This window comes from Entelurus aequoreus, linkage group LG03, assembly GCF_033978785.1.
Source record: "Entelurus aequoreus isolate RoL-2023_Sb linkage group LG03, RoL_Eaeq_v1.1, whole genome shotgun sequence".
Taxonomy (NCBI): Eukaryota; Metazoa; Chordata; class Actinopteri; order Syngnathiformes; family Syngnathidae; genus Entelurus; species Entelurus aequoreus.
In genome coordinates, this window is record NC_084733.1 from 82,064,638 (window position 1) to 82,082,341 (window position 17,704).

General features: G+C 39.4%; 2 protein-coding genes across 2 annotated transcripts in view; both read right to left on the bottom strand.

Moving 5' to 3' along the window:
* The window catches only part of syt8 (synaptotagmin VIII), a 22,336-nt gene extending 19,380 nt beyond the window's left edge, over positions 1 to 2,956 (bottom strand). The window contains exon 1 of the mRNA XM_062042939.1: positions 2,876 to 2,956. The gene's annotated coding sequence lies outside the window, so the exon portion shown is untranslated. The remainder of the gene's footprint in view (positions 1 to 2,875) is intronic.
* A 69-nt stretch (positions 2,957 to 3,025) lies between these two features.
* Positions 3,026 to 16,998, bottom strand: LOC133646962 (dihydrolipoyl dehydrogenase, mitochondrial-like). Its single transcript, XM_062042938.1, has 14 exons — positions 16,874 to 16,998; positions 15,549 to 15,624; positions 15,377 to 15,456; positions 12,924 to 12,992; positions 12,775 to 12,844; positions 12,599 to 12,699; positions 12,373 to 12,516; positions 9,736 to 9,837; positions 9,471 to 9,661; positions 9,228 to 9,398; positions 8,966 to 9,155; positions 4,536 to 4,673; positions 4,373 to 4,462; positions 3,026 to 3,377 (listed from the first exon to the last, which is right to left on the bottom strand). Exons 1-14 carry the CDS (start codon positions 16,910 to 16,912, stop codon positions 3,312 to 3,314), a joined length of 1,527 nt encoding a protein of 508 aa, XP_061898922.1. The 5' UTR covers positions 16,913 to 16,998; the 3' UTR covers positions 3,026 to 3,311.
* Positions 16,999 to 17,704: the final 706 nt, after the last annotated feature.

Genomic DNA, 17,704 nt, shown 5'->3' on the forward strand with positions numbered 1-17,704 from the left:
TTGTGTTAAATTGTTGAAAAATTTGACAAATTTGTGTTAGTTAAAAAATTTGACACATTTTTTAACTAACACAAATTTGTCAAATTGTTGAAAATTGGACACATTTGCATTTTGGTGGAAAAACTGGACAAATTTGCTTTAAATAGTTGACAAATTGGACAAAGTTGCAACTAGGTGAAAAATTCAACAAATTTGCTGTAACTGGTTGAAAAATTAGACAAATTTACGTTAATTTGTTGAAAAATTAGACAAATTTGCATTTAGGTGAAACATTGGACAAATTAGCGTTAAATTGTTGAAAAGTTAGACAAAGCTGCATTTTGGTGAAAACTTGGACACATTTGCGTTAAATTGTTGAAAAATTGGACAAATTAATGTTAAATTGTTGAAAAATTAGACAAATTTGCACTTTGTTAAAAAATTGGACAAATTTGCGATAAATTGTTGAAAATTGGACACATTTGCATTTTGGTGAAAAACTGGACAAGTTTGTGTTAGTTGAAAAATTGGACAACTTTGTGTTAGTTGAAAAATTGGACAAATTTGCAATTTGTTGAAAAATTGGACGTTAAATTGTTGAAAAATTAGACACATCTGCATTTAAGTGAAAAATTAAGACAAATTTGTGTTGGTTGAAAAACCCGGCAAATTTAAATTTTGTAAAAAGATTGGACAAATTTGCGTTAAATTGTTGAAAAATTGGACATTTTTGCATTTTGATGAAAAATTGTACACATTTGCATTTTGGTGAAAAAATTGGACAAATTTGTGTTAGTTGAAAAATTGGACAAATTTGCATTTTGGTGAAAAAATGGGCACGTGTATGTTAAATTGTAGAAAAATTGGACAATTAGCATTTTGTTGAAAAATGGGAACACATTTCTGTTGAATTGTTGAAAAATTTGACACATTTGCATTTTGGTGAAAAATTTAACAAATTTGTGTTAGTTAAAAAATTTGACAAATTTGTTTTAGTTAAAAAAATTTGACAAATTTGTGTTAGTTAAAAAATTTGACAAATTTGCATTTTGGTGAAAAATTTGACAAATTTACGTTAAATCGTAGAAAAATTTGACAAATTAGCATTTTGTTGAAAAATTGGAACAAATTTGTGTTAAATTGTTGAAAAATTTGACAAATTTGTGTTGAATAAAAAATTTGACAAATTTGTGTTAGTTAAAAAATTTGACACATTTTTTAACTAACACAAATTTGTCAAATTGTTGAAAATTGGACACATTTGCATTTTGGTGGAAAAACTGGACAAATTTGCTTTAAATAGTTGACAAATTGGACAAAGTTGCAACTAGGTGAAAAATTCAACACATTTGCTGTAACTTGTTGAAAAATTAGACAAATTTACGTTAAATAGTTGAAAAATTAGACAAATTTGCATTTAGGTGAAACATTGGACAAATTAGCGTTAAATTGTTGAAAAGTTAGACAAAGTTGCATTTTGGTGAAAACTTGGACACATTTGCGTTAAATTGTTGAAAAATTGGGACAAATGTTAAATTGTTGAAAAATTAGACAAATTTACATTTTGTTAAAAAATTGGACACATTTGCGTTAAATTGCTGAAAATTGGACACATTTGCATTTCGGTGAAAAACTAGACAACTTTGTGTTAGTTGAAAAATTGGACAACTTTGTGTTAGTTGAAAAATTGGACAAATTTGCAATTTGTTGAAAAATTGGACACATTTATGTTAAATTGTTGAAAAATTAGACACATCTGCATTTAAGTGAAAAATTAAGACAAATTTGTGTTGGTTGAAAAACCCGGCAAATTTAAATTTTGTAAAAAGATTGGACAAATTTGCGTTAAATCGTTGAAAAATTGGACACATTTGCATTTTGATGAAAAATTGGACACATTTGCATTTTGGTGAAAAAATTGGACAAATTTGTGTTAGTTGAAAAATTGGGACAAATTTGCATTTTGGCGAAAAATTGGACACATTTATGTTAAATTGTTGAAAAATTAGACACATCTGCATTTAAGTGAAAAATTAAGACAAATTTGTGTTGGTTGAAAAACCCGGCAAATTTAAATTTTGTAAAAAGATAGGACAAATTTGCTGTAACTTGTTGAAAAATTTGACAAATTTACGTTAAATTGTTGAAAAATTTGACAAATTTGCATTTAGGTGAAACATTGGACAAATTAGCGTTAAATTGTTGAAAAGTTAGACAAAGTTGCATTTTGGTGAAAACTTGTACACATTTGCGTTAAATTGTTGAAAAATTGGACAAATGTTAAATTGTTGAAAAATTAAACAAATTTACATTTTGTTAAAAAATTGGACACATTTGCGTTAAATTGTTGAAAAATTTGACACATTTGCATTTTGGTGAATAATTGGACACATTTGCATTTTGGTGAAAAAGTGGACAACTTTGTGTTAGTTGAAAAATTGGACAAATGTGTGTTAAATTGTAGAAATATTGGAAAAATTTGCATTTTGTTGAAACCTTGGGACACATTTGTGTTGAATTGTAGAACAATTGGACAAATTTGTGTTGGTTGAAAAATTGGACGAATTTGCATTTTGGTGAAAAATTGGACACATTTACATTAAATTGTAGAAAAATTGGACAAATTAGCATTTTGTTGTAAAAATTGGACAAATTAGCATTTAATTGAAAAAATGTGAACAAATTTCTGTTAAATTGTTGAAAAATTGGACAAATTTGCATTTTGCTGAATAATTGGACAAATTTGTGTTAAATTGTAGAAAAATAGGACATGTGTTAAATTGTAGAAAAATTGGAAAAATTAGCATTTTGTTTAAATATTGGGACAAATTTGCGTTAAATTGTTGCAAAATTGGACACATTTGTGTTAAATGATAAACTAAGCAAAAACATTTACCCTAACGCTATTTTTTGATGTGGTCGCGTCTGAAGGTCCGTCTTGTGGGGTCCGCAGCAGCAGCACACCTGCTGAGTACACACCAAGCGAGTCTTCTTGAGGGAACAACAAGAATAGAACGGTTAAAGGTTAAAAAAAAACCAGACAGCAGTGTGTTGACATATTTATTTCCTTGATGGTGGAACGGCCAATCACAGTCTTGTACAGGAAGTAGGAATAAATAAAAGCAGCATCACCAGATGGGAATTGTGCAAGCTTCCTGTTGGATGCTGCTTTGCGACTAGATGGAAATTGTAAATAAAAAAAAGAGGAAAATATCTCCGTTAGAATTTTAAGTAATATTTCAATGAGCAGGAAATAAGAGAAGAAGCTTCTGGACTGTGAAGAAGACTTAAGATCTTGGAATTTCTTCTTCTGTCTTCATGTGAGATGATGATTAAAAGTTGATGGCTTTTCCAAAGGAGGCGGCCAGGTTGGCTTCTCTGAAGGCCTCCGACACCGTCTGCAAGAAGACCAGGCTCGTTAGCGCTTAATTGACTGATGATGTCATAGTGCTGAGCGATAAATTGATATCAATATATCGGCATAGACGTGTCATCGATAAACGTTAGATGATTCTTTTTTTCTTCATAGTAAGAAAGCGGAAGTATGGAAGCAAGGTTGGTTGCATGAACAAAGGCACTCGCTGTCTGGTAACCGAGCAACGCAGGAAGTGATCACTGATCAGTGGGAGTGACATCCTAACAGCCAATCAGGTAACAGTATCAACTATCAAGTTTCGTTGATTTTTGCATGGAGTGAGAAGAGAAAGTCAAAATGAAGAAATTGTGGATAAAAGAGGAAAAGTCACCTGGACAGTTTTAATTTTTGTGGTCTGTAAATGCAAGACACTCATCAAGACCGCGAATACCACACCACATTAGCCGCGCTCACACTTTAGAGCACAGCTGTAACTTCCTGCCACTAAACCTGCAGAAAATATTTATTCTCAGCTTTCTGTTTGTATACACATTTTCCTTTGCTTAAAAGACGTAACCTCGCACCTCCCCTTTATCTCTAAAACCCTGAAGAAAAAAAAGTTAGCAAAGCAGCTAAATGAATACCTTGCGTCTAACAATCTTTGTTAACCCTTTCAGTCGGGTTTCATTTTCATTTGCACTATTTTCTTACACTTTATGAAGCATTTCTTACATATTCCTTATTTTTAAGAGCTTATTAAGCGTTCAATGTGATTTTTGTATTTTATTTACATTGAGTGAGTGTTTTCCATGCTTGTGTTGACATTTCCTTTCTTTTCTGCCTTGATAGCTGAGGGATTATAATAAAAAAAAGTCACATTTCAAATAAAATATATTTTTCTCCTGCTCCTTACTTTCCGTAGGTCATAAAAACATCAATATCGATATCGGCCGATATAAAACTGATATCGTGATACCGATTTCAGCCGTATCGCCCAGCCTAAATGGTGTCATAACGTGTGTGTGTTGTAGATCGTACTGGGTGGGCGTGGCAAACTCTGGCGATGTCCTCGCAGGACGCCCCGTACTCCATGGCCAAGGCTGCCTCGTTGATCATCTCTCCTGCCCCCTGCAGGTCAAAAGCACACCGCCACTTTCATTCCTGAGGTTTCTTAAAGGCGCGTGGTTTAAAAAGGTCTTACGGTTCCCAGGATGTGCGCTCCCAGCATCCTGTCCGTCTCCTTGTGGCTGAGGATCTTCACCAGGCCGTCCGTGTCTGCGTTGGTTTTAGCGCGACTGTTGGCGGCGAAGGGGAACTTGCCCACCTTGTAGGGCGTGCCCTGAGGAGCAAAAGAAGCGTTAGCTTGGCGCTGCTCTCGGATCAGTGACGGTCTTGATTAAGGACAGGTTTCGTTTACATCTGAACAGATACCGTACCAATTCCCGGTACCTGAGAATACACACCAGCACCATTTTAAGAGTATGTTAATAAATATCTGTTTTTAATAATAATATCACATTTTTGTATTGCAACATTTAAAAATTAGTCAATTGCTGTCAAGTTGTTGTTTTAATTTCATATTATCATTTGCAAGTATGACAAGTTACAATTAAATCTGTGATGAACGTGCCCTCGCCCCCCTTGCACGGCGAAGTATAGGCAAGTCGTCCTTCCCGATGCCCTGACCCACCCCCAAAAATTTGAGGAAAAACAGATAATGTGCAAGAAAGTTATTACTGATATAGTTTTTCACCACAAGGGGGCAATAAAGCGCCGTAGTATTTATGCAGTTGCGTCCCACCCCCCACCATCAAAACATTCGGGAAGATCAGATCATGTGAAAGGAAGTTATTAGTAGTAGTAGTCATGCAGTTGCGTCCCACCCAACACCACCGACCCACCATCAAAACAGTCGGGAAGATCGGATCATGTTGAAAGAAGTTAGTAGTAGTAGTAGTCACGCAGTTGCGTCCCACCCGACACACCATCAAATTATTCGGGAAGATCGGATCATGTGGAAGGAAGTTATTAGTAGTCTTAGTATTCATGCAGTTGCGTCCCACCCAACATCCCGACCCAACATCAAAACATTCGGAAAGATCGGATCATGTGGAAGGAAGTTAGTAGTAGTAGTAGTCATGTAGTTGCGTCCCACCCGACACCCCCGACCCACCATCAAATTATTCGAGAAGTTTGGATCATGTGGAAAGAAGTTATTAGCAGTGGTAGTCATGCAGTTGCGTCCCACCATCAAACCATTCGGGTAGATTGGATCATGTGGAAGGAAGTTATTAGTAGTAGTAGTAGTAGTAGTCATGCAGTTGCGTCCCACCCGACACCCTTGACCCACCATCAAATTATTCAAGAAGTTTGGATCATGTGGAAAGAAGTTATTAATAGTGGTAGTCATGTAGTTGCGTCCCACCCAACACCCCGACCCACCATCAAAACATTCGGGAAGATCGGATCATGTGAAAATATATTAAAGACCAAGACATATGGATTGCAGCACAATATTTGGTTAGATAAAATCCTCTTATGAATTTAATAAATTATGATTTTTTAAATTTTTAATACAGTTAGACTTTGGGAGTTTGTAACGCAATTAGAGTGCAAATATATAGGTTATTATTATTATTACCACATAAATATTTAATAAGATAAACAACTGTAGAAAAAACACATTAATTGTGCGATTATCTTGATATCATCCTTAATGCGTGCCATTTGCCAACAAAAGCTTTAAATACTGCTCCTGACGACAACTTGTATCGTGAAATGAAATGTATTTGACAAAAATCAATAAATACCATAATGAAGAAACCAAGCGCAGCATGTACTTATATGACAGAATGCAAACAAACTTCCCTAGTCATGGTGCAAAAAACAAAAATTGAACCAACGCAAATATATATATACACATATACATACATATATACACACACACATATACACACATACATTCAGTCGACTTTCGGCCCTCGATCAAATTTTTTTAGCCCAATGCGGTAAAACTTTGGACACCCCTGACTTCGAGGGAGTTTGGTTGAGTCCGCCCTGAGTGCTAGTTGACTGATTGTTTACATTAGCAGCTGTTTCGTCTAAAATCGGACGTGGCGTCTCGTGCAACAAAGTTATCTGTGCGTTAAGTGCGCTGGCTTCCTGTGCACTTAAGATGTGACTTTAAGGTTTTACTACTTACGTATAAAATACTACACGGTCTAGCTCCATCCTATCTTGCCGATTGTATTGTACCATATGTCCCGGCAAGAAATCTGCGTTCAAAGAACTCCGGCTTATTAGTGATTCCCAGAGCCCAAAAAAAGTCTGCGGGCTATAGAGCGTTTTCTATTCGGGCTCTAGTACTCTGGAATGCCCTCCCGGTAACAGTTAGAGATGCTACCTCAGTAGAAGCATTTAAGTCCCATCTTAAAACTCATTTGTATACTCTAGCCTTTAAATAGACCCACTTTTTAGACCAGTTGATCTGCCGTTTCTTTTCTTTTCTCCTCTGGTCCCCTCTCCCTTGTGGAGGTGGGGACACGGGTCCGGTGGCCATGGATGGACCGCTCACCTGTGCATCGGTTGGGGACATCTCTGCGCTGCTGACCCGTCTCCGCTCGAGATGGTCTCCTGCTGGCCCCACTATGGACTGGACTCTCACTATTATGTTAGATCCACTATGGACTGGACTTTCACAATATTATGTCAGACCCACTCGACGTCCATTGCATCCAGGGGGCGGGGGTGTCACCCACATATGCCCTCTCCAAGGTTTCTCATAGTCATTCACATCAACCTCCCATTGGGGTTGTGAGTTTTTCCTTGCCCTTATGTGGGCTCTGTACCGCGGATGTCGTTGTGGCTTGTGCAGCCCTTTGAGACACTTGTGATTTAGGGCTATATAAATAAACATTGATTTAAGGCTGAAACGACGCGTCGGTTACGTAAATACGTCGACGCCGTTTTTGTGCGTCGGCGCGTCGCATATTTACGTCACACTACCGTCATGGCGGAGCGCAAAGCAGACTGTGCGAGCGAGGGGGAAAAAATCACGCCAAAAGTGGTCAAAAGTGTGGGAGTATTTCAATAAACGGCCTAATAATGTTGTTGTATGCACACTGTGTCGAGTAAATGGCCTATCATAGCAGCACAACGGCTATGAACGAACATTTGAAAAGAAAACCATCAACTAGTCAATCGTCCGCGCGAGTATACGTTGTCATCATTACACAAAAACATGAATGTGTCATTTGTATCTGCTAGGGGTGTAACGGTACGTGTTTTGTATTGAACCGTTTCGGTACGGGGCTTTCGGTTCGGTACGGGGGTGTACCGAACGAGTTTTTAAGCTAAAGCTAACTTTAGCTGCTAAAGTGTTAACAAGCTGCTTTGCTCCTTCTGCGGCTGCCTCTGTCTCAGCACGCAGCATTGTCCCACCCACACAACCATCTGATTGGTACACACAAAGCGTTATACAAAGCGTTATCAGCCAATCAGCAGTGCGTATTCAGAGCGCATGTAGTCAGCGCTTCAGCGTGGAGCAGATAGGTGTTTAGCAGGTGAGCATCAGGCAGCGGACTCTCCCCAAATGATAATAAACACCTCCCAGTCAACTACTAGTAACATCACTATGAGCCCGTTGACCTTCTAGAAATATAAACTGGAGCTCAGCTCACTCGCAGTCCTGGCTTGAGGTGAAGGCTAATTAGTTCTCAGTTCCAGCCACATCGACCCCTTCTGAGCACCTATTTTCAGCTGCTGGGAATATTGTAAACATGAAAAGAACCAAAGTATGTAGACATGCTAACCTTTCTTCATTACAACTGTTAGTCACTCACTGGAATGAGTAGAATTGGTTATTGTGTACTGTGTTGGACTGGATGTTTATTTTGCACATTTTAAAAGCAATACTTAATGTTTACAGTGCTCCAGAATATTTAGATTGGCATTTTTTTGTATTGGATGTTTATCTTTATTTTTGCACATTTTAGCAAATAAGCAATACTTTCACTTTTGTTGAAATGTTTACACTGTTGTTACAGAATATTTCGTTTTGCACTTTTTTGTATTGGATGTTTATCTTTATTTTTGCACATTTTAAAGCAAAATAAGCAATACTTTTACTTTTGAAATGCTTATACTATTGCAGAATATTAAGATTTGCACTGGATGTTTACTTTTATATTTGCACATTAAAAAGCAAATAAGCTACTTTTAATTTTGTTAAATGTTAAAAGTTTTAAATGTTTACATTGTTACAGAATATTTTGTCATGTTGTTGTCAATGTTGACTGAGTGGCCATACTTCTTTTTTTTTGTAAATAAAAGCCATGCCTTTTGAAAAAACAGGCCTACATTTATTTTTTCATCTTCATTTAAAAAAAAAAAAAAAAATCGCTAAAAGGAAAAATAATCTATAGATGAATCGAAAAAATAATCTATAGATTAACCAATTAATCGAAAAAAATCTATAGATTAATCGATAGAAAAATAATCGTTAGCTGCAGCCTTACATTGATTGATTGATTATCGTAATATGGCACTGTTGGATTTCAGGTGAATCGATACCCGTTAGAACCGGCGATTGGCACCAGTATTGAAAGTAGAGAATTCGGTAGCCACCCTTACCTCCTCTTTGAGCTGCTCCTCGGTCTTGCCCACCCAGGCCAATTCGGGGTGCGTGTATATGACCGAGGGGACACAGTTGTAGTCGATGTGCACGGCGCCACCCGCTATTCCCTCCACACAGATGATGCCCTCGTCTTCGGCTTTGTGGGCCAACATGGGCCCCGCGATCACGTCGCCGATGGCGTAAATACTAAAAAGGGAGGAAGATGCTGAGGAAGGTGCTAAAACGCACAAAAGATGGCATCGACTGACACGTGCACACCTTGGCACTTTGGTCTGGAAGCGGTTGTTGACGGGGATGCGCCCCCTGTTGTCCAGCTCGATGCCCAGCCCCTCCAGGCCCAGCTTCTGGGTGAAGGGTCGCCGGCCGATGCACACCAGCAGCACGTCGCACGTCAGCGTCTCGTTCTTGCCGCCGGCCGCAGCCTCCACGCTGGAACAGGCAGACCGCCGCTTAAGGTGCTGAGGTGACGACCGGAGCTGAGGGCGGGGGGTTGGTACTCACGCCACGTCCACCTTGCCGTCGGGCCTCCTGGTGGCGCCCAGCACTTTGGTGCCCAGCTTGAACTTGAGGCCCTGCTTCTGCAGGATGCGCTGGAAGTTCTTGGAGATCTCCATGTCGATGCCCATGCCGCCCACGTGGGCCAGGAACTCCACCGCCGTCACCTTGGAGCCCAGACGCTGCCACACGGACCCCTGCGGGACAGAAGGACCGGGGGTCAGCGCTGCTGTTGGCGACACGGGCGTCATGTGACTCTAGAGACGCAGACCAGCTCCACTCCGATGACGCCGCCTCCGATCACGATCAGCTCCTCCGGAACTTTCTTGAGGGACAGCGCCCCCGTGGACGACACGACGGTCTCCTCGTCGATCTGCAACGTGAAACATGGCCATCACTGCCAGCAACAGTAACAACTATTTTAGTCCGAGTAACAGTTCTTGTGTGATTTATGTTGTATTGCTTCTCTTCACTGCATTGGCCTGTTCTGGTCTTGTTCCCCCAGACCCTGCAGAGATAGCTTTGCTTGTTTCTTTTTACACCCGACCCCTACATTCCATGAGCATGAGACAAGGACTGTTGTGATGCCAGAGATCACCAATTTATATTTTAAGGTTACTCTCCAAATGGGTTTATTTTGTGATTGATGCTGTATTACTGCCTTTTCAAGATTGAACCAAAACAAAGATCACAAATATAACCTAAATTCTGGACTATAAGATGCTACTTTTTTCCCCACACTTTGAACATTGCGACTAATTTATGGATTTTTCTTCGCTGACGGCCATGAAGCCAATATTTTCATAAAACGAAGAGACACTTGGATGGTGCGTTAATGTTTCTGCTATGGCGCCATCCTTTGGATGAGTTCACTCACTGCAGGCGCAACTGGGTGAATGCCTGCAAGTGTTTCCTGCTGTTTAAAGTTTTGAACCGGAAGTAAAAGTGCCGCTTTATCTTCTAGCCGTCCATAGCGTTTCTACTCGTATTGATTATTCGTTCATCACTCCAAGCAACATTTGTAAGTTTTACAATATAACTAAAACTATTCTTATTTACTAAAGTAATATAGTCCGGTGCTGCTAACATGTGGGCAGAAAAACTGGGTGGGTGCGGCTTATATATTGGTGCGCTCTATTGTGCGGAAATCACGGTTTATTATATTTGTCTTTTGGACAAAGGTTACTCTCCAAATGGATTTATCTTGTGATTGATGCTATATTACTGCCTTTCCAAGATGTAACCAAAGCATTCCTGTTGTTTTACCTATACCACAATCAGACTAAATACAGTTTATTGTATTTGTCTTTTGGTCAAAGGTTACTCGCCAAATGGGTTTATTTTGTGATTGGTGCTGTATTACTGCCTTTCCAAGATGTAACCAAAGCATTCCTGTTTTTACTTATATCACAATCAGACTAAATACTTTATTGTATCTGTCTTTTAGTCAAATGTTACTCTCCAAATGTTTATTTTGTGATTGATGCTGTATTACTGCCTTTCCAAGATGTAATCAAAGCATTCCTGTTGTTTTGCCCATGTCACAATCAGACTAAATACAGTTTACTGTATCTACCTTTTGGTTAAAGGTTACTCTCCAAATGGGTTTATCTTGTGATTGATGCTGTATTACTGCCTTTTCAAGATGTAACCAAAACCTTCCTGTTTTTGCCTATATCATAATCAGACTAAATAGTTTATTGTATCTGTCTTTTGGTCAAATGTTACTCTTCAAATGTTTATTTTGTGATTGATGCTGTATTACTGCCTTTCCAAGATGTAATCAAAGCATTCCTGTTTTTTGCCTATACCACAATCAGACAAAATATGGTTTATTGTATTTGTCATTTGGTCAAAGGTTACTCTTCAAATTGGTTTATTTTGTGATTGGTGCTGCATTACTGCCTTTCCAATATGTAACCAAAGCATTCCTGTTGTTTTGCCTATATCACAATCAGACTAAATATGGTTTATTGTATTTGTCATTTGGTCAAAGGTTACTCTTCAAATTGGTTTATTTTGTGATTGGTGCTGCATTACTGCCTTTCCAAGATGTAACCAAAGCATTCCTGTTGTTTTGCCTATGTCACAATCAGACTAAATACAGTTTACTGTATCTGCCTTTTGGTCAAAGGTTACTCTCCAAATGGGTTTATTTTGTGATTGATGCTGTACTACTGCCTTCCCAAGATGTAACCAAATTATTCCTGTATTTGCCCATATCACAATCAAACTAAATACAGTTTATTGTATCTGTTTTTTGATTTGATTGTTTTTGATTGAAACTTTTATTAGTAGATTGCACAGTACTGTACATATTCCGTACAATTGACCACTAAATGGTAACACCCGAATAAGTTTTTCAACTTGTTTAAGTCGGGGTCCACGTTAATCAATTCATGGTACAAATATATACTATCAGCATAATACAGTCATCACACAAGTTAATCATCAGAGTATATACATTGAATTATTTACATTATTTACAATCCGGGGGGTGGGATGTGGAGGGGGTTGGGGTGGAGGGGTTAGGTTGGGTTGCTATCAGCATACCTCAGTCATCAACAATTATATCATCTGAGAAATGGACATTGTAACAGTGTAGGTAGGTCTCACTTCGTAGGATATGTACAGCGAGCGGTGAACAAAGGTTACTCTCCAAATGGGTTTACTTTGTGATTGATACTGTATTACTGCCTTTCCCAGATTTAACGAAAAAGTTCCTGTTTTCTGAATCTGAAAGATTTATTTGTCCCTCTCTTCATTCTTCTGTTAGCAGCGTAGACTTGCTTCTCTGCAAACTGATGTTATTTGATAACTCAAATAAATACTTAAAAGACCTTAGCTTTCCCCTGGACATGCTTTTATTTAATAAGAATAATTTCCCAAACAGAGGCCGCAGACGCACCTGTATTCCAGGGAAGGGCGTGACTTCGGAACCGGTGGCGATGAGGATGTTCTTGGTGTTGATGACTTGCTCGCTGCCATCGTCCGCTGTGGCCGTCACCTGGTTCTTGCCCGTCACTCTGCCGAAACCGTTGACGTGGGTCACCTGACACAAAAAAACGCGTCGCGGCGTTTGTGAAAATGGGTGGACGCAGACGACCACAAAAAAAAATGACAAGAGGTCTCACTTTGTTCTGTTTGAAGAGATGTGCGATGCCGCCGGTGAGCGCTTTGACCGCCCCGCTTTTCTGGCCCATCATCTTCTCCAGGTTGAGCGAGATCCCCGAGACTGAACGAAACATGGCGTCACTTGAGCCTGCACAAAATACCCAGCATGCCCTCTGCCCTGACGCAAGTGACCTACTTTCAATGCCTCTGCTCTCAAAGTCTTTGCCGTGGGCCAAGTGGTACAGGTAGGAGTTGTTCAGCAGAGCCTGCACACGTTGAGCATACGTCACGCGTCATGTCATGTTATTAGCAAAAATAATACAAGCAGTAATAGAAAATGCTTACTTTGGAGGGGATGCAGCCGACATTCAAGCAGGTTCCGCCCAGTGTGGGGTTCTTCTCCACACAAACTGTCTGTGAAGACACAAAATTAGACAAAAGAGGCAGGCTTTGCTACACATCGTAAAATAAAGTTTTGCCAACAACCCGTCATGTGTGTTAAATTTCGTCTTTCTTCTGTGAACATGCTTACCTAGCATGGCGCTAAAATTTTATGTTAACATCATCATGTAGCTCACATTGTGTCTTCCTGTCCCACTCCCTTATGTTACGTTACTCTATGGCAAGCCTAATCAAAAATGGCCACAACCGGCCCGCCAAAGCTTTTCATTTGGCCCAGCAAGACTTGATGAAACCATTAAAACTAAGGTGAGTCATGTATGCAGTACTCCGGCCACCCTGCAGGGGGCAACAGCAAGTCACATGTGTCACAATGAAGCAGCAGTGGGGTGAGGAGAAGAAGACTACTAATTCAAGCTTGATAATAAATCCTAATAAATTGCGAAAATCGGGACATTTAACGACTGGACAATAAAGTATGAATTTCTACTTTGGCGATGAAAGCTCATTTAATAGATGTAGCGCTAAATTTGACCAGTAGAGGGCAAAAATGCTACACTTTAGGTTTAATTGTGATGAGCCACATTCATTGTGTGCAATGTTTGACGTAGATGTTTCATTTCTATATGCGTAAACATCTGTAGTTTACTGTGTGAATGTATTAACACGAAACCTATTTTTATTTATGTAAAATACACAAAACTTTTGACATTTTTACTTTATGTTTATATTTGCAGTCTTACAAACCTGACTTGAGGAAGAAGTGTAAAGAAATAAAACTAGGGAAGGGAAAGAATTCAAAAGAAGGAACATCAATCCTCAACTAAACTTCTGGAGCTTCTGTTTCTTCATGCTGTTAACTATCTGTCTAGCGGCACACGCTGGAAACAAGTACCGAGCAGAAAATGTATTGACAGTGCATTGTGAGAGCCGATGTGTTTACTTGGTAATTAAATAAATTAGAGATAATGGCTTTTTTGCCGATATCAGATATTGTCCAACTCTTAATTACCGATTCCAATATCAACCGATACCGATATATACAGTCGTGGAATTAACACATTATTATGCCTAATTTTGTTGTGATGCCCCGCTGGATGCATTAAACAATGTAACAAAGATTTCCAAAATAAATCAACTCAAGTTATGGAAAAAAATGCCAACATGGCACTGCCATATTTATTAGTCAAGTCACAAAGTGCATAATTTTTTTTTAACATGCCTCAAAACAGCAGCTTGGAATTTGAGACATGCTCTCCCTGAGAAAGCATGAGGAGGTTGAGGTGGGTGGGGTTGGGGGGGGGTTGAGGTGCTGCAAGGGGTTCTGGGTATTTGTTCTGTTGTGTTTATGTTGTGTTACGGTGCGGATGTTCTCCCGAAATGTGTTTGTCATTCTTGTTTGGTGTGGGTTCAGAGTGTGGCGCATTTTTGTAACAGTGTTAAAGTTGTTTATACGGCCACCCTCAGTGTGACCTGTATGGCTGTTGACCAAGTATGCTTTGCATTCACTTGTGTGTGTGAAAAGCCGTAGATATTATGTGATTGGGCTGGCACGCAAAGGCAGTGCCTTTAAGAATTATTGGCGCTCTGTACTTCTCCCTACGTCCGTGTACCACTCCGTACAGCGGCGTTTTAAAAAGTCATACATTTTACTTTTTGAAACCGATACCGATAATTTCCGATATCACATTTTAAAGCATTTATTGGCCAATAATATCGGCAGTCCGATATTATCGGACATCTCTAAAATAAATGCATTCGCAAAGGAGGCACTTTCTGATGAAACATCCAGATTTTGACATCCTGCCCCTGAGACCTTGGGCTCTTGAAACTGCAGCCCTCTTCCTTATATAGTTAGATAGCCCTGCTGTATGTGATACGTGACATCTATTGTGTGAGACAAGTGCACAGTTACAGTCTATATGTCAAAAGTACACATTAGGGCCCCCTGGGGACGCACACTCTGTCAACGACAAACATAGCTCATTAGCATTAAAGCGACACACAGGCTAGGGCTTACTGAAACTGTTTAAATTGTAGCATCAAGGCTAACACTACGGTGTACTTAATTAACACTTAGTATACTACCACGTGGTACAAGCAGGTCTGGATTAGGTTTTGCCTCATCCCTCACTTAAAGCGTGGGTGAAGAATGCACTACCGACCTGATAAGACTGAAAGACAAGGAGATGCCACCTGGTGGTTGTTTGAGCACACTGCAGAAAGTCCTGGGTATATTAACCAACCCCCACACATGAATGCTTCCGTCACATTCAGGATTCTCACAGGAATGAGGTACAAATTCATCCAGATCCACTGCCCCTTTAATATTTGCCAACATATACCGCTTCTCATACATTGTAAATATGACTGTCAAGACCAAGTGGGACACATCTTACATTGAAGCCGAGCTGCGCCGCCTTGATGGCGGCGACATAGCCGCCGGGACCGGAACCGACCACCGTGACATCTGCTTCGACTGCAGACACAAAAACACGTGTCAGAGGTGAAAAGACAGGTCGTATTTGTTACACTTCGGACAGCAGAGCACAAGTGATTGTGTTATCTTACTTGCTGCTTTGTCGGCGTATGTGCGGACGGAGAGCCCTGCAGCGCTGTGCAGCTTGCAGGGGAGGTGATTACTCCGCTGTGACGCAAAAAAACAACAATATCATTATCATCATAAAAGGTAATATACACAAATGTCAGTTACATACACAATTGATGTGTCTTGAAAGATCTGGTCCAAATACAAAACTTCTTTATCAAATAAATAAATACATTTAATAAATAAATTAAATAAGAAAAATCGCTTTTTGAAAAATGAGAATCGATTCTGAATCGCACAACGTGAGAATCGCGATTCGAATTCGAATCGATTTTTTCCCACACCCCTACTATCTATCTATTAAAACACTCTCTACCTCTAACAACCAAAAAGCTGTGAAAACGATGATGCTGTGTTCCAAATTTAAGTTATTTACTGAGATTGAGTGAGCCTATGGCTTTGCACTTTGTTTATTATATACAGATATATTTTTTGCATTCTATTTTAGTTACTTTGAATTTACAACCCCCTGGCACTGTTTTGTACAGTTGTTATACTGTTTTTGTACTTACTTTGATTATTATTTTCAACTGTTTGTAAATGTTGAAATTTATAATTAAAAGTTTATTTTTAAAAAAACAATTAAAAAAACAACAACAATTAATCCTGTCTACGAACCGGCCAATGAGATGCTTTGGTCTTGGACTACCGGAAGTGGGTCTGGAGTTTTGAGGCAACGAATATTTAAACACAGATTATTTTGTCAGCATAAATTGATGTAATTAAAAAAAATAAAAATCACTGACATAAATTCAGCGTCCAAAAAAATATTTATTTCAAATTAACCTGCGACATTATTTGGTAACACCAATTTAGGTAACCTTTGCTAGGCTAGGCTAACTAGCTATGCTAGGCTAACTAGCTGTCATCGGAGTTATGTTGGATTACTTTTAGTATAAAACTAGCAGAAATTAATTAAATATTGTTTGCTTCCTACAACAATGCTTGCAAACATTTGAACGCATTTGTCGCGGTACAATGGAAGACATTTAAAAAATACACGGGTCAACTTTAGCAAGTTATATAAGCTACATTTTGACACTGTCACCAAGCCGAATAAAGCCGAACATAATTATAAATAAAATAATGATAAAAAAAACACACAATAAAGTCGATATTTTGTTCGCCGCCATGGCAAACGCTAACAGCGTGTTTTCGTAGCGGACTCTGGTGTTTATTAGCACACATGCTAAGTGCGACAATATCAACAAGCAGCGACCACGTCGTCTTCACGTTACAAAGCCGACACCGAGCGTAAGCCGATCGGGCTGGTTCGTGGACTTCTTACCGTGGCGAGAGATCGATATAAATGTGTCCAGCTCTGCATTTTTGCTGTTCGCTTGTCACGTCAACGTTAACCTCCAGCAGGCCGGGCAGCCAAGGACTCCTGACAGCGCGGCGCCCGAATATGACGTCACGGCGCTACCGCCTCACTTCCAACTATTGCCAAAGTTCGGACAACTATAAGAGGGCAATGTTAGTCAAATGATATTTTCCAGGCACAATTTAAAGGCAATATATCCTAAAAGAGTTTCCAGAAGTAGAAACAGGGAACATAAAGACAACATATTAGACTTAGACAAACTTTATTGATCCATCCATCTTCTTCCGCTTATCCGAGGTCGGGTCGCGGGGGAAGCAGCCTAAGCAGGGAAGCCCAGACTTCCCTCTCCCCAGCCACTCCGTCCAGCTCTTCCCGGGGGATCCCGAGGCGTTCCCAGGCCAGCCGGGAGACATAGTCTTCCCAACGTGTCCTGGGTCTTCTCCGTGGCCTCCTACCGGTCGGACGTGCCCTAAACACCTCCCTAGGGAGGCGTTCGGGTGGCATCCTGACCAGTATATACTGATATATTATATTATTATATTTTTATATAATATATACAATTCATAACAAATCCCAATTACCATGTACAATGTTACACTATATGTAACAGCTGCAGCAAAAAATAAAAAATAAAAGCAATTAATTAATTAGTTAATTAATTATCCATCCATCCATCCATTTCCTACCGCTTGTCCCTTTCGGGGTCGCGGGGGGTGCTGGAGCCTATCTCAGCTGCATTCTAATTAATTAAAAAATAAAATAAAAATAAAAAAGGGGCAAATATGGGCCATTCTC

Bases quoted from the DNA above. Each gene is read 5' to 3' on its own strand.
- LOC133646962 (XM_062042938.1), bottom strand. From the start codon at position 16,912: ATGCAGAGCTGGACACATTTATATCGATCTCTCGCCACG. The intron at 12,845-12,923 runs GTAAGCATTTTC...CAACGTGTGCAG, and splicing joins TCGGCTGCATCCCCTCCAAA to GCTCTGCTGAACAACTCCTA. The intron at 9,399-9,470 runs GTGAGTACCAAC...TGCCTGTTCCAG, and splicing joins GACGGCAAGGTGGACGTGGC to CGTGGAGGCTGCGGCCGGCG.